This window comes from Sugiyamaella lignohabitans, chromosome B, assembly GCF_001640025.1.
Source record: "Sugiyamaella lignohabitans strain CBS 10342 chromosome B, complete sequence".
Taxonomy (NCBI): domain Eukaryota; kingdom Fungi; phylum Ascomycota; class Dipodascomycetes; order Dipodascales; family Trichomonascaceae; genus Sugiyamaella; species Sugiyamaella lignohabitans.
Window position 1 is genome coordinate 1,940,680 of NC_031674.1, and position 16,763 is coordinate 1,957,442.

At 41.6% G+C, this 16,763-nt stretch overlaps 7 protein-coding genes across 7 annotated transcripts; 2 read left to right on the forward strand and 5 right to left on the reverse strand.

Annotated features, from left to right (window-relative positions):
* Positions 1-870: 870 nt before the first annotated feature.
* On the reverse strand, positions 871-1,644 carry AWJ20_2615 (uncharacterized protein; the record flags this gene model as incomplete). Its single annotated transcript, XM_018879569.1, has 1 exon — positions 871-1,644. The coding sequence occupies one exon, from the start codon at positions 1,642-1,644 to the stop codon at positions 871-873; it is 774 nt and encodes a 257-aa protein (XP_018737473.1).
* A 1,018-nt stretch (positions 1,645-2,662) lies between these two features.
* AWJ20_2616 (uncharacterized protein) lies at positions 2,663-4,438 on the forward strand (the record flags this gene model as incomplete). Its single annotated transcript, XM_018879570.1, has 1 exon — positions 2,663-4,438. One exon carries the CDS (start codon positions 2,663-2,665, stop codon positions 4,436-4,438), a length of 1,776 nt encoding a protein of 591 aa, XP_018737474.1.
* A 1,861-nt stretch (positions 4,439-6,299) lies between these two features.
* On the reverse strand, positions 6,300-8,081 carry AWJ20_2617 (uncharacterized protein; the record flags this gene model as incomplete). Its single annotated transcript, XM_018879571.1, has 1 exon — positions 6,300-8,081. The coding sequence occupies one exon, from the start codon at positions 8,079-8,081 to the stop codon at positions 6,300-6,302; it is 1,782 nt and encodes a 593-aa protein (XP_018737475.1).
* Positions 8,082-9,304: 1,223 nt separating this feature from the next.
* SIN4 (Sin4p) lies at positions 9,305-11,512 on the forward strand (the record flags this gene model as incomplete). The annotated part of the gene is made up of 1 exon (XM_018879572.1): positions 9,305-11,512. One exon carries the CDS (start codon positions 9,305-9,307, stop codon positions 11,510-11,512), a length of 2,208 nt encoding a protein of 735 aa, XP_018737476.1.
* A 40-nt stretch (positions 11,513-11,552) lies between these two features.
* Positions 11,553-13,133, reverse strand: AWJ20_2619 (uncharacterized protein; the record flags this gene model as incomplete). Its single annotated transcript, XM_018879573.1, has 1 exon — positions 11,553-13,133. The coding sequence occupies one exon, from the start codon at positions 13,131-13,133 to the stop codon at positions 11,553-11,555; it is 1,581 nt and encodes a 526-aa protein (XP_018737477.1).
* Positions 13,134-13,353: 220 nt separating this feature from the next.
* Positions 13,354-14,181, reverse strand: CSL4 (Csl4p; the record flags this gene model as incomplete). Its single annotated transcript, XM_018879575.1, has 1 exon — positions 13,354-14,181. One exon carries the CDS (start codon positions 14,179-14,181, stop codon positions 13,354-13,356), a length of 828 nt encoding a protein of 275 aa, XP_018737478.1.
* A 295-nt stretch (positions 14,182-14,476) lies between these two features.
* Positions 14,477-16,063, reverse strand: TPO1 (Tpo1p; the record flags this gene model as incomplete). Its single annotated transcript, XM_018879576.1, has 1 exon — positions 14,477-16,063. The coding sequence occupies one exon, from the start codon at positions 16,061-16,063 to the stop codon at positions 14,477-14,479; it is 1,587 nt and encodes a 528-aa protein (XP_018737479.1).
* Between the last annotated feature and the right edge of the window lie 700 nt (positions 16,064-16,763).

Here is a 16,763-nt window from a genome sequence, read left to right on the forward strand (position 1 = left end):
TGGATGGATATCGGGTCCCTCAGTGTTATTTGAGCGTGATCTGAGACTTCTCCTTCGTGGTGGGACAGCTGCTGTATCTGGATCCAGGGGTAGTCCTAGTTTATCATTCGTGATTTTAACATTTTCGTTTCGAATATCTCTGTTATTAGACTCACTAGAAGCTACTTGGAAACCCGAGTCTAAACTCAGGTCCATTTCTTTATAGCTTTTGGTATGGCTGGAACTGGGTTCATGTTCTAGCTCTCTGGAGTCAAAGAGTGATGCTCGTCTCGGAACTGGTAATTCTGCATTATAAAACGACGAATCGCTACTGGTTTTTTCTTGAGGACTAGCTTCCACAACAGTTTCAGCAGCTATAACTGACACTTTCTCTAACTGCTGACGGGTTTTCTCCTTGGCAGCTAATCGTGAACTTCTTCGTTTGGGACAGGGGCTCTTGAAACTAGCTACTTGCTCTGGAAACTTTTTGACGGCAATAGGCGGCAAGCCCTTGGCTTCTGAGCGTCTTATTTGTGGTCGTGGCATCTTATACTCTTCCCTATAACTTCTTCCTTGTACAATGGTACTAATCAGTGGTCTGCAACATGTGTTTTATAAAATTCACGCGTGAGTTTCGTGAAGCGCGTGCGGCGATAGGTAATAGCACTGATAACGCTGTATCTGCACAAAACAGGCAGAATCGCTATCTATGCGACCTGACTTGCGTCACCCCCTGAAATATCCAGGAATGGCCAGTTCCGGTAAATTCTGCTAGTTCAATGTATATCATTCAAATACATATTTATAGAAAAACAAATAGCTCGTGCTTGGCGTTGTCAAGCACCTGGATGGAGTTATAGGGTGATTGCAAGCTTATGGTTCGATTTATGTCTACCAGGGAACAATAGATCTGTCGTATTTCAGGAACTTGCCGTTATCCTCATTAGACAGAGATTCAATAATGTCAGAGACTGCTGAGGCACTCTGTTCGACAGTTATCATCATATTTGATCTCATAGTATCGGCCAATCTGTTGGACTCGTCGGATCGCTTGCCAAGATTATCAACGAATCCACTACCCATCTCAGTGTCAACTAGACCAGGATAAATAGGAATCACAATGAAATTTTCCTTGGCAAGCTCAAGACTGAGTTCCTTTGCCGTAAAGTTAAGAGCAGACTTTGATTGACCATAAGAGCTTGAACTAATAGCAGCAGATAGCGAATTTTGTGAGCTTAATCCACTGCTTACAAATAGGACTTTGCGAGTCTGACGTTTGACAATCAATGGATACAAAGCCTTGAAGAGGACAATGGGTCCTAAAGTATTGACGTTATACAGACGAGTCCATGACTCAATAGGTGTCTCGAGAACAGTCATGGGAATTTCGGAGGTGGCAGAGTTGGCAACAAAGACGTCAATTCCATCAGCAAGCTTGCCAATTTCTTTTGCTAAGTGATCAGCATCGCTGTGAACAGTAGCATCGTATTTGAGAATATGAACATTGGGGTGTTCACTTTTCCAATTAAGAAGTTCCGTAGACTTTTCCGGTGTACGAGAAGTGGCAATAACCAGAGAATTTTTGATTGCCGAAAGTTTTTTTACAAGCCCGAAGCCGATGCCTCTGTTGCCGCCTGAAACGAAATACACTGTTTTTGATGACATGTTAAATATTTCTTAAATGTAAAACCAATTTTATAAACTAGAACAAATGACTCGTCTAACAGTAAGACTAACAGTAAAATATCGCTCTTTTTATACATAATCTGGTACAACTCAAGTTCCGTGGAGATACCTGTATTCCATGGATATAAGACGCAGGGTTTGACACCTCGATGCAGATAAAACGTGATATCCAGCGGTCGAAACGGCTAAGCCGTTAAACTCCGCGGAGGCTACTATATCTGGGAATAAATGTCAGCTCTGAATACACGGAAATATCGTATAATTCAGTGGTATTGGGGGTGTTTTTGAGTCGACAGATATTCCCTATTCGCGGTTCAAGTGTGCGTGAGTCAGCAGAGATTTTATATAGTAATAGCATCGCTTCTCGCCAAATTACGGCATTTTAACCGGGATACAAAACGTAGCTTTGAATACGTCAGCTCTCAGGAGTTTATTTGAGCATAAAAAGTTAGAATTTTTATTTGTTAAGGCCAAAATTGAAGTTTAGTTCCATAGGCAGTGCTCTCATTCCGCTGATAATCTATAATTTCCATGCACGTGTGATGGTACTTTGTCCCTGCATTTATGAAATTCAATTTACACGCATATATGCGCTAGACGAGCGAGTGGGACTTTTCAATGCGATTTTTTGACAATATAAAGGTTGAACATTCATTTGAAATGGTCTTTATATTCAACTATATCTCTCATTCTCTTCAAATTACAGTGTCTCCACCAGTCAAGATCGATATCAGGCTGCATTGAGCGACCGCCTAAATTTCCATCGGCATCTTTAGATGCACTTCCCCACAGACAGATTAGTTGCACGGCTATAGGTTCCGCCGAGAAAGCTCGGTTTAGATCCAAGCCGAACCCACATCGGTACTTGCATAGGCAGGGGGTTTAATTGCCCACTATTACCGGTTCTGCTAATATTTTTTGCATCCTATCCTTCATTGATCTGGTCATTTTCATTTCTTAGACTACTACAAGAATTCATTCTCTTATTGTTCTAGAAATGTCCGAACCTCCTACTCCTTCACCATCTCCTTCTCAACCTAATACACCGGGTGAACCCTTGGGATATGTCGAGGAGACTGTCACTCTCCACCATGATAGTAAAAACTTCATCACTGGTATCTTAACTACCCCAGCCAATGTTAACAAAGAGCGTCCTGGAAAGGTCGTTGTCGTAGCGCATGGTCTCGGCGGTCACAAAGACTACTGTTATCAAAAGTTACTTTGTCGGGTTCTAGCAGAGAAGCTTGGTTTATACTCATTCCGCTTTGATTTCCGAAACTGTGGTGACAGTTCTGATATTACCCCTCCTGGAGTTACCTCTACCGAGGGGAAGAATACCCAGCCCCGTGTTATCGAAGCAGATTTACAAGATTTTGATCTGGTAATCTTTGATTATTTACTTGGTCAGAAGAAATTAATCTTGCTCGGATTGATCTGCCATAGCAGAGGTGGAGTAGCTGGTTTCCGATGGGCTTTGACTCGTCAACATAGAGTGCCTATTCCAAATTTTATTAACTGTTCTGCTAGATATGTCGGACACGAGCTCAAGTCTCGAGTGGATACTATTTATCCCAATGCTGCCACGGAGGGCGGATATTATCTCAAGGCCTATAGACATGGCGCTTATCCTAATGTTTGGATCCCTTATGAAGAGACCATAAAGGTGAGTGGCACTGATCTGTCCGACCTTCCGAACTTGGACCCCAATACCTCAGTCCTAAGTGTCTATGGACTAAGAGATGATGTTGTTAGCTTAGAAGATGTTGGAAAGTTCGCCAACGATTTGCGACAACGTCATACCTTGGAACTTCTACAACATGCTGATCACAATTTCTATGGTTTACCGACTCCTGAGACTGCTCCTAAGAAAGCAAACTATAACCCAGCAGTTGTGGATATTATTACTAAATGGCTTTCAAGTGATTCACTCCGCGAACGTTTTATGGAGATTAACAAGTACTCTGGTGTTGTTCCCAGATGGAAGGATGTAGAGGGAGTTGCAAATTTCAGAGACTTTGGTGGCTATAAATCTTCGAAGTTCCCCAGTCAGTCAGTAAGGTCAGGGCTTTTGTTCCGAAGCGCCAACTTGTCGCTTGCTACTGAGAAAGGAAAATCGGTTATGACTAATGAATTGGGAATTAAGACTATATTCGATCTTCGTTCTGAATCAGAACGTGAACGTATGGGTGCTGCTTCTATACCAGGGGCCGAAGTTAGATGGGTACCAGTTTTCCAGAAGCAAGATTCGTCCCCAGAGGAAATAGCTAGACGGTACCAACACTTCTTTGATCCCATGACTGGTTTCGAACAAGCATACAAGGAAATTCTTACAAAAGCTGGTCCCAGCTACAGACAGATCATGCTGCATCTTCGTGACCGCCCCAATGACCCCATTGTTATCCATTGTACTGCTGGCAAGGACCGCACGGGTGTCATTTGTGCACTTATCCTTCTGTTCATGGATATCGATAGCAATACCATTGCAAGAGAATATGAACTCACAACCCACGGTCTACGCGAAGAAATTCCTCGCATAATCAGTGCAATTGATGGTCAAAAGGGCCACTGGGAGGATCCTGAAAAGATGCTTAATATGCTTTCTTCAAAGTATGATGCTATGATTGGTTCGATAAATATGATAGCTAGAGACTTTGGTGGCGTTATTAGCTATTTCAAGAAATACTGTGATCTTACCGATGATGACCTGGCTAAAATCAAGCAGAACCTCACAAACAATAGTGGACAAGGTTGGAAATGGCACAGCGTTTTATAAGCTGTACACGCATTCTACTTGTTTAGCTTTAGAACTCAATAAATTATATAACTAATAATAATACATGGGACGACTTAGTCTATACTTCAGAACCGACTGGGCACCTTTTACTGTGCCCCAATGACGCCCTTCCATTTCCTAGCGAACGGCTCGGCGAGAAAATACAGAACAAGGTTCAAGAGACATCTAAGTTAGATCTTATATCTAGCATATAAATACTGTATATTGTCTTTCCTTTTAAGTCGAGATGTTTTTAGATAGTCACGGACAAAGCTACTCCTAACTGGCGGGTATATAAGCTATTACTATCTATGCTAGCAAGTTGATTAGGATGTTTTGGCACCAGCGAAGGAAAATTCCTAAAGAAGCTTGAAATGATTAGCTCTGATCTGGTGTAGCACTATTTGGAACGTTTGGAGCAGCACGTGGTTATGATGAGGGGAATGTAGCAGGCTCTATGAGCATGCCATCGTTTATCTCCAATTCTGTCTATCAGACGGAAGTTCGTCAGAAACGGCAGAAATCAAGTCAATCATCACAGCCATGGTTCAGCTTGGATCCATAGGAGGATCAATTATAAAACTACTACTGGTGGATAGGTTAGGAAGGATCAATGCGTTATGCTTTCTCTGTTCTTTATGGATATGGTGTAATATATCCAGATCTCATCATTACATGGAGCAACTCAACTGGAGATTGGAAGGCTGATATCTGGATCTCCGGGTGGCTTCAGTTGTATGTCCTACCTACTTGGCAGAAATAACCCCGTCCGAGATAAGGGACCTTTGATGTTGTTGTTATTCTGGCTGTTTTATCTTGGAATAATGCTGGGCTACCTTTTGAATTTGGGAACACCCATACACATTCCAGCGTCCAGCAGGAACCAGTGGGTGATCCCAATTTTATTCCAGCTGCCATTTGCAGCACTTGGGATTTCTGGGTCATTCTTCGTATTAGAAAGTCCTAGATGGCTGGTAAAGAGGGCAAGAGTCAAGGATGCTCTCGCCAACTCAGAAAAACTACATGGGAAAATGAAGGACGACGCCTGTCTGTCAGAGGATTTCTCCAGAATTGAAAGCCACGTAAATTTGGAGAAATCCTTCGACCAACTTTTGCTTGAAAGGCTAGGAGTGTTTGTGGAGACAAAATATCAGATATATCTTGGTCTTCAAATCCAGATCTTGTCACAGTGGACTGGCGCAGCGTTGTGACTCTATATGCCCCCGAAATATTTAGGATTCTTGGAGTTCAGGCAAAAAATGAAGGGCTTGTTGCCTCGATGCTAGGACTAGTAAAACTCATCGCTGCTATGTGTTGTGCCCTTTTCGTCATAAACACATTAGAAAGAAAAAAAGCGCTCTATACTGGTATAATACTCCAAGCGTATCTCTATTATACATAATTGTGTTTCTCCTGCTTGATGCATCACACTCACTCTCGAGCGTTGTGCCAACTATCGCTATAGTTATGATTTATGTTAATGGAATTGGCTGGGTTGTAGGTTGGAATTCCGTGCAGTATCTGATTAATGCTGAAAATTTCCCGATTCAGTTCAGAAGCATTGCGAACGGAATATTAATGGGTTTCCTCTATTTAAAAATATGCTGATTCGATAACATTAACATACTTGCTACTCACAATGAATAGATGGGGAACAATGCTGTTTTTGTTTTGCCACTGTATCGCTGGTAGGTCTTGGGTTTCCGTGATTGTTTATTCCAGAGCCATCCGATAAAAATTTAGAGAATATGAAAGATTTTATTTACACTGCCCTGGTATAAAATGGTAGACAGAAACGTAATACATAATTATTAAAGCAGCTTTGCAATTATTGAGAGAACTAATGGAAATTATTAGAGCTTTATCCCAAATATCCCGAAAAAAGGCGGGAAACAGGGCTGTTGACGCCAGGAATTGGTCGTTGTGTTTCATTAGGCTTCTGATCTTTGTGATGAACTTGGAACTGGTGAATATACCATGTTTGCCATCTTTGACCGTTTCGTCGATGGTGAAGATCGATCCAGCATTGACAGGGCTCGCAGTACCCCTGCATCTTTTTATCATTTCCAGCTTGGCCACGAATCACTTTTGGTAGAGTTACAGTCGATTTAGTTCGTTGTGAGATTCCATGGACTGATTTAAAATGATGTGCATAGGTGTGATTTCTTAGTTGGAGCCATTTGCCACATACTTCACACCAACCATGATTGTCTTCATCACTGGGAAGACGTCGGATAAATACTGGATCATAAAGAGTCTCAGTTGGTTCAGCACCAAGATAACTCTCACCATTGATGGTATAGGTTTCCTTTGGAGGAAGGCAGAAAAACAGTTCTCGAGACTTGATAGACTCAAATGGTATCCCGTACTGTTCAACCATCATATCCGACTGACGAGTGCGAACCAAATACTCTGGTGCAACATTCAACGGCTCCTTTATGAATCGTTTTGACTTAGGGAGCATCACATTTACCGGTTCGAAATCAATTTGCATCAACTTAGTCAGTAGGAGCAATTGATCCCCGGACAGGCGATAGGTGCGTTTGCCAACAACAATACCAATCTTGCCATCTTTCCGAGACTTGCCCTTTTGTTTGATATCCAAAGGAACAAATTCTAGGGGTGATGTCGGTGAAGGACAATTTTCTACCATTGTCTGCTCAAGGTAGGGTTTCGGAGCCTTTGTACTAACATCACTTAGAAGGGAAGGCTTTTCAACGCGACAAGGTTTAATGTAACCAACTTGGGCCTTCAACGCAGGACTTGGCTTGGTGTAACCAAGACGAGAAGGTCTTGCATAAGAGAATGTGGAAATTTGCTTGTTTTTCATCTTGCTATTAGAATAGCTTCTTCTGGAACTCTGTCTATGTTCTTCTTCTTCATTGTATTCGTCATCATCGTCATCTTCCTCTTCTCCATACTCGTCTGCGTCATCTTCCTCTTCGTAATCAGCATCATCGTCATCTACCTCGTAATCTTGCCTCTTGTTTCTCCCGTTATTCTTACGCTGATTTTTAGATCTACCACCAATCTCCTGTTTATATCGAGTGGTTGCAGTGAGGTTCGAAGTATGGTGCAAAGTGCTAGATGAAGCTGTCCCATGAGTTGTGGAATCAGTTAGGGCCTGAGAGAGTGTTCTTCGGTTCTGTAGCGAGGAGGAGCCACCGGAACCAACAATTTCCTCCAATGCAGACCGCTTCGGTTCATAGTCTTCATTAATATCGTGCTCTTTCTTTAAAAACACAGGTGAATGGCAGGACCCAGAGAAATTCTCATTATTTTCACAAGTCCAGTCATCAGCGGGCTTAGAACCATTGTCTAGAAATTTAAAAATTTCATTAAATGGATGCACAGACGGGGTGATATTAGCTTCTCCTTCATCATTACAGAAGTCGAGAAGTGTAAAAGCATTTTCATCTTCTTCAATTTTAACAATAGGCTCGTCTATCTTTCCGATTGATTCACTACAGGCAAATATTGACCCTTCCTTGGACTGGTCCAACAATTGGCCACAACCGTACTGCTCTTCAGGATGTGACTTAGTAATGCCCTGATAGTCATATCCGTATCCTTTGAAATCATTTTCTTTGACAGCGTCAAATGATGAGCTTTCGCCAGCTTGATAGCTAGAAGTTTGTAACATTATTTTTTGGTTCAAAAACAGAGACTGGTGGTGACACCTCACAAAAAAAACGAAAAACAAGTGGGTGAGAAAGAGAGAAAGACTCGCTTCTACTTATAAGATTAAACCAACTTTCTTGCCTTGAAACTAATAATTATGTGAATTGAGAACGGATGACGTTCCATCGGCAATGCAAGACACACTGCATAATAAACAGAAGCTATCTACCTGCATATACATACATCACAGCTACATACGGGTGGCGCTTTATGAGTTCTAGGATCAACATATATACCTATCTACCAACTATATTATAATGTTTTCTACGTGATTATATTGTGAAGATTACACTATACTGCTTGACAGAGTGCAGATGTCAGTCCGTGAGTCTGTTATTGAACTTGTAACTCTGTTTGGAAATTCTAGGGGGGCTTGTGTATAGATCGACGATGGATATGCAAGTTTCAATTTTGTCTATTAAATTTCAAGACCAGAGTGTTCAACGTAAATTACTATACTATATATGCCAATGTAACTTTTACACGGACTTCCGATCAAAGTTTAGCTCTTTTCGACACTTAATTATGGCAACTACACAGGCACTTAAACCATTAAGCTATAGTGGGGTAAATGGCCAAGCAGCTAGGCATGATAATAGAAAATATGCTTATAAAGGACCCATATTAAGCTGAGTACATATGTTTACTATTTCCACCGTGAAGATAGAAGAGTGTCAAAAGGGAGTCAGTCGGATTCAATATGACCATGAGCGAAGAATTGGCTTCGAGATTAGCGTCGTTGCAAAGAAAGGGTTGCAATGAGTAAGTTGACGTTTGAAATTGATAATATCTCTGGTATACTAACTGCTCAGTGAAATTGCATGGTCCAGGAACGGAGCGATTGCATACTTAACAGATTCTACTGTTAAAATCACTCATATAATTAGCATAGATGGCTTAAGTTGGGGTCTAGGCCCATCATCTACCATACCAAATCTTTCAGTAATTCACAGAGATGCGCCTATTGTTCACGTAGCATGGGGTCCCATTGGAGGCGACATTGCTTGTATCGACAACCAGGGAGAACTTTCAATATTTTCAACAGGAGTAGCGGGGGCTATGTCTTGTGTATTTCATCCCTCCTCATCAGTAGAGAGTCAACAGCCTACTGAACTCAATGGAATTGTAGGTTTCAAGTGGTTGGATATGGATAAATCGGTGCTTTTGGCCTCTCCTGCTACCAAAATGACGCAACAACCACAGCAACAAAAACCAGGCCCTATATATCATGCTTCGTATGGTGTTTCTCAAGGCAAACCTTCGGGCCCCTATCATCCAGTACAAAGTAAACAAGCTTGTATCAGTGTTTCTCGACGAGGTGTTGTGAGACTCACTGCACAAGGCAAGACTGATGCAAGGTATTTTCAAGTATCATCGGTTTTAGAGGCCACACAGGATCATTGGATTTCACATGCAACATGGAAAGGATGCAAGGATGACTCTTTACTGTTGGTAACTTATTCTTCACAATCACATCTGGTAAGAGCATATCGCGTCACCATAAAATGGAATTTCAATGCCAAGCCTGCGCCTAGTGCCAATGGTACCTCAAACCCTCCACCACCTGAAAATAACAGCGATTTTGCTGTGATATCAATAGATCGTGTACTTTCTACGACAATCGAACCACCACAAGAAGCCAGAGGTATGTCACTGACCCATCTTCAAGCCATTCCCAATATCCCCCATAAGCAGCCTGTGGGGGGTGATAATATAGAAAACGAGCTATACTTTGTATATGGCTCACTCAAGAAAAGCGTCAGCTGTAAATATTCTCTGACTGACAAACAAATGTCTCTTCATTCAAGCTTCTACTCCCTTGGAAGCAGGCGGGATAATTCAAGGGAGAAAGTTGAAACCAAGCTAGTTTTCCAGGAACTGGTCGAACACTCTGGTGGTCCAGTCGTCAACTTTAGTTATGAATCTCACGACACATTTAGAGTCATTGTTTCAGCGAATGGAAAGGTTGATTTAAAATATCGTGGTCTTCACCAGAGTCCACCAGCTGGTCAAGACAAGGGTCCCAAAACGTTTCTCAGTGTTTACGACGCCAAATACCTGTTCCCTGCGATGTCAATAACCCGTGTCTGTTTGTCACCAAATCAAGTATCTTATGCTTATTTGGAAGACAATCAGCTAAAAATCAATTATGTTGAGAGGCAACTTGCTCAAAGTAGCAGCAGTGAAGAAGAGCTTTTGTCATCAGCTATCGTATTAGCGGTTAGAAATTCCATTTCTTGCTTTAGTAACGTAGCGAGTGATGATCTTTTTTGCGTGATAACTAAAGAGCTGGCAAATGTCAAGAAGAATACACCAAAGGTATATGACAAGTTCCTCCGCATATTACTTCAGGAATCACATAGAGCCGTTAACTTCACCTTGGATCTGCCTAAGGACTACCAAATCGACAAGGTTATGGTCAATCCATCACTTCAACGACTACTTAGTTTGCAACTGACCCTCGGCACTGTTAATAAAAACTGGGAACGAAATCCTATGAGCAAGGTTGCCTGGGCAGTGCTCAATATTCGTCTACTAGCGTTTGCTTTAACGTTCACTCTTCGTGCATCTTCCCAGCCCAAAATTCAAGTTCCTGCTGGAACTAGTGAAATGGAGGTAAAGGCGAACCATGTGCAAACTATGTTGGGCCTCATTCGTTGGTGTACAGATCTATTAGCATACATCTGTCAAGAGCTGTACATGTTATCACTTGACAGACAAGAAAAAGATGGTGAAGAAAATACATCAATAGCTGCGGCTATAATGTTTGCTAGCGTGCCTAGAATGCTCCTTATTTATTCATTACGAGGAATTCGTGGACTAGAAACAATGACAAGTAGTTTTGCGAGCCAAGAGAATAACCCTGTGAGTGGTATTGCAGCAATGACTTATCAGCGACTTAAGGAAACTATGTCCATGGCACCTGTGCCACTACCATTATTTGAAAAGATGTTGACTGATGTCGATGGATCGATAAAACGGCTACAACCTACACTTCAGGATAGGTTATCGATAGAACAAAAACTCATGCTTGATGCCAAAATTCCTAAGGAGCTGAAACCAATAAAAGACCGTGTAATAGAAGTTTTTCGAACCAGTTTATTGCCAGAAATAGACGTCTCGGCCTTGTATTTTTATGACGTAAGCTGGCTGGGCTTAGATGGAGAACAAGACAATGGTAATGAGAGTAATACCTGGGAGCCGAATCAATCACAGCAAGAAATTGACATTTTGAGAAAAATCATAATATCTAGTCCTAGTGAGAGTAAGCGACGGTGCGTGCGGTGTGGAGGTTTGTCAATTTGGGATGATATGAAAACATTAATGTACACCCAATGGACAGTTGCTTTTCAAAAGAACTGTTTATGTGGTGGAAACTGGTATAGTATTTAAAAATATATTTTAATTATGTAGATAATTTAGTATTTAGCATTTACTCAGAAACCTCGCTGGCAGCGGCCAGCCCTTCGGTTATGATATCTTCCAAGGCATTCATCTCATGCTGAATTGCAATGTCGTAAAGGTTGTGGTAGCGCTTGGCTTTTGAAAAGCCAATAATTCGGATACGTTTGTCGTCATCAATACAGTAGTTGGATAGGCGTATGTCGTGATGTAAGATTTTATGGCGATGGAGTTCTGACGTCGCTGCTTTCATCTTATCAATAACTGCTCCATTTATATCACTTGGTCTTATTGAACGACCCACGGGTTCCAAAGCTAAGATTTTTAGAAATCCCAGGACGTCACCATAGATGTAGCGTCTTGGAACACTTTCTATTTTACACCACTCGAGATATTCGTACATGGATGCTTCTCGTGCTAAAGCACACAACCTCTCTGGGCTTTCTTCGGCCTTGTAATTACAACATTTTAAGACTGCGGGGCATGTTATATCAAGAGGTAGTCCTGTCCCTGGTGACTCTGGAGAGATAGGTACTGGTGGTATCATAGTTATGACACCAAAGCTGATACCCCATTTATAGGGCTGCTCGCTATTCAGAGGAAGTGGCTGGTTCGGTTTAAGAAATTTGAGTCTAAATATTATATCTCTCTGCCTCTTTACCCTCCACCACTTTGTTTTACCAGGAATCGTAGGGTCGCGCTTTTTCAAGCTAAAGATATCTGGTTCAGGCAAGGTTTCCGGTTGAAATTCAAATGTATTCTGTTCATGCTCAAGGTAGTAGTCGTTCCTGATATTGGTATCGCCAAAGTCTCCGACAATACACTGTCTGGATACAGCGGCAAAAATCTCAGCTATAGTATAAGGCTTTGACGCTTGAAGGGGAATTGCGGGAGAAATTTCAATGCAGGATTCTATTTCAGTCCTTCTGATGAACCTAGTAAAAGAACCAGTAGAAATGTATCCATAGCGGAGATTATTCAAAAGCATATGAGAGTAAAGCTCTCGAATTCTGCTAATATAACTAGGATAATCATCGCTAAACTTGCGACTGTCGTTTTCGCAATCCTCTATGTGCATGTTGAAACACACGTCAGTTGATATCATCGGGTAGTGTTCATAAATATAATGCAGTCCGACTAATAAGGGGCGGTGACAAGGACTAATGTTGGTAAAAAGTGACATAGAGGGCTTACCTATTTGTTCAATACCTGGTAGCTGTGAAAATGTGACATGGATTCCTTTGTCCTTTAAGATTTCTACTGCTGCCGTAGTTACAAATCTCATAACTTCATCAACCCCCTGCTTTCCTGATTCAACCCACGAGAATCCTCGGTCGGTGAAAAAGTCATTTTTTTCCGACTTCGTGCCAGGTACGGTAAGCAGGTTGTAAAGAATCATATCGTAAAATGAATTCCAGTTGGTCGCGCGATTGATTCTACACGGTGCTGCTTTTTTCTGGCTGAGTCGGTAATAAAGTGACAGATCTGCTACTGCCTCGAGGTTTATAGGATAGAAATCTTTTGAGTTATCATATTCGCGATGAATGGTACCACCACTACTAGTACTTGATCTTGTCTTGCTACTCTCGCCATCGCTGGATCCAGGCATCATTCGTCTTAACACAAAACACAATAAATAAATAATCTATAGAATCATAGAGCTCCACATATCTATATATACAAATACTCGACATATCACGTTCTTGAATACGGGTGGAAAGTTTTCGTTAGTTTTCAATTGCCAGGATCGACTGCATTAACTTCAATTCTCAAAACAATACGCACCACCGTGAGAAAAAATAGGAAATGTCAAGATAGGAATATCGAAGCTCTTAAAATGGTTTAGCACATTTGCGTAACTCGAGGGCGCCAGTAACAGAGCTCTTCATAGTTTGCCAATCAATAGGATACATGTGCTCACCAGCAGCGCTTTTAGCAAAAATAACACCCAAATCATTTCTTGCAGTTGAGAGGTAATAATTGTTTCCATCACCCAACGAAAGCACTAACGCACGGACAATATCACCTGGTTTAAAAGACTCCTGTATCTTGACCTTATCTCTTTGGGTAGCACGAACATCTTGAATACGAATGATACCTCCGAAACCCTCCGCAATATCACCGGAACTAGAAGCACTGCCTTGTCCAGATGCCAGAGGCGGTAGTCCCACGACGCCGTCGGCAGAGGCATGAACTCCAAGGCCAGATTCGGCAGATATTGTTCCCTGATTTTCCACAACAAGGATTTCAACGTGAGTCTGAACAAGAGTGAGCTTGACAACTTTGGCGTAGACAATGTCGCCAACTTCGGGAAGCACAGATGTGCCTACACGGGTGCTTGATACGTTATCAGAACTGCCGTAATTAAATTTGTTTTCGATATTGATCTGGAATACTAATTCCGTTGGCTTGCCCTTGACCTTGCTTTTTTTGTCATTTTCTAAATCTTCATCATCTACCATCACTATGTCATCCTCCTTTTTTCCGTCTAAAGATACAATCTGGATCTTTCCTACTAAAGTAGCAGAGAGAGCTTTAACATTGCCAAAATCGCGTTCAACTACACCATGGCCTGGTTTATATCTTCGAACGACATTTCCTTCCTTTTCAATCAGTGGTGAGATTATTTGGCCAGGAACAACATAGCCTGGAAGAGTCATAATCGGTTATATTTTGATTCAATAATAATTTTTCAGATTCCGACTGTCTCTAGTGTAGAAGCTGTACATCGAAATTTTCCGAGTGACGAGCGCGCAAGCGGCCGGCATGTCAATACACCTGCTTAAATCACCTGCATGCATGTCCCAACGGTTGCATTATCAGAACAAGCCTATTTTTAATTGACTGTTAAATCTGGTTCATTTAACGAAATCTATTTAAATATTATCTGACATGCTATATTATGCGAAATTATTATGTTTGTCTAGAATGCTAGGGGAAAAATATATGCAAAAATCAATCGACACGATCTTCTACAGCGTATGGGGAACGACGGCGAAGTTCAGCACCATACCTCCATAACACAATGGGTAAAGGGACGCCAACACCAAAACCAACAAATGCCAACAACGAATTGCCCCAGCCATAGCCTAGGGCATTATATAAATAGGGAGCAAACAGTGGGAATCCAAAACCACAAGCACTTCGAATACATGCAATAGCGGCCAGGGCTGAGGCAGCATATCGTCCGTAGGTGTCTACTGCGTAGATTTGTAGAGCTCCAAAAGAAATCATACCAGCGAAACATATAATAGCTGCTCCAATATTTGGCAGGATCCAATGAGTTTTAGCCTGAGCTGTCCATCCATACCAAAACAGTCCTATTGGTAACACCACTGATGAGAGAAACATAAGTGGAATTCTAAACTCTGGCCGGCCCACTCCACCGTTTTTCACTTCCAATCTTTTGTACAATCTATCTACAAGAATTGAACTGAGCTGGCCTCCAAGAAGATACCCGACACTAACTGAAATATAGTTGAGGCCCCCGATACTGGTACTTTCACCGTACTGTTCAGTCCAAAGCTTGGGGAAAGTGGTCAAAATAAGATAGAGCAAGCCATAAATGAATGCCATGTAAGCAGTCAGAAACTGTATGATTGGCTGAGTAGAAAGTAACTTGAAAGGACGGATCAGGTTCTTGGTCCAAATTTCCTTTCTACTAAGTGAAGTATCTTCGTATTTGGAGATATGTTTGATACCAGTTTCCTTAGTCAGTTTGTTTGCTCTCTGCTTCAAGATAGTAGGAGCATAAGTTTCTTGAAAAAGAGTGATGGCAATTACCAAAACAACGCCATCAAGTATCGAGATTGCCCAAAAAATCCATCTCCATGTTGTATTAGATGCAATAAAGCCCGCCGCAATAGGACCCAAACTGGGTCCCAGAACTGGACCTAATGAGTAAATGCTCATAGCTCTACCACGGTCATGAGAAGTCCATATGTCACCTAAAATACCTCCGCCCACTGATAATGGTGCACTTCCACCAAGACCGGTAAGGAATCGAAAAGCAATAAGTTGGGATTTAGTTTGTGCAAATCCACAGGCAAGGTTAAAGACTAAAAAGACAGCATTAGCACACTGGATTATCCACTTTCTGCCATAGATCTCGCTCATTGGAGAAAGAAAGAGTGGTCCAACAGTATAGCCTAAAAGATAAACTGATACCACCAGTTGAAGTTCAATATCTGAAGACAGATGTAGCTCTCGACCGATATCAGCAGCTGCTGGTGCAACCATCGAAGAAGCTGCAGGCGAGATGAATGTAATTGATGCCATAATCAGAGTGACGGCCCAGCGATGTCTCTTTGACCAATTTTTTGGGTTTGCCTGGTCATTTTCAGCCCAATCTATTACAATAGGTTCAGCGGCGTCGTTTTCTTTTGAGGGATTCGAGCCATCATGCTCGGTATTTTGATTTTCGCTCATTGAGACTGCATCGCTACTTTGTTCCATAGATTCTGCAGGGAGTTCTTTTTCCTCAGCAGATCGTACCGCCTCAATACTCTTCTCCTCATCACTAGGAGTTAATGAGGAAGACATGTTGAAGATAGTATGTGAAGAGGTAACTCGAAAAAAGAGATGTATGATATACTAAATAAAAAAATATAAAGAAGTTGGCAGAGCAAGGTGACCGTTTATATAAATTCCCTTTCATGTGATCTACAGATCGCCATCGGCATTGCCTTCGGAACTTTAATTGTGATGGATGGAACTAGTTAAGTCCGTTGACCTGTCAAAATCAAAGACACCTTAATTACTTCGGAGTTAGTCCATTTGAAGTTTGACAGCAAAACCTATGCTACAAAAAAAAGAAAAAGCTATCTCAGAACTAATAATATTTGAATAACAGGTCTGATTTTAGAAAAATGAACGTGTAAATAGAAAATAGACAGCTTTAGAAAAAACTGTCACGTGAACAGACAAACATTGCGCTTGCTTTTTTTTAGGCAATTAATAACGCCGATAGTTCTGTACGCCGATATTTTCGGAATCCTTACCCTATGATCAGCGCTACATATAGCGATAGATATCTTAAATTAGTTCTAGTTATTCCGTCGAGTGATTCTCCGAAATAGAATTTTAAAGTTAATCTTAATAGCTTGTAACGTTCGTCGGAGTTTGGATCTCCAATCAGAAAGTTTTCGAGGTGGATTGGCCGATTCCGATTCTACTTGATTCGTTATCGGAAGGCCGCAATCCCCTGTGATGACAAAAGTATCAGCGCTATCTGGTCGCAGCC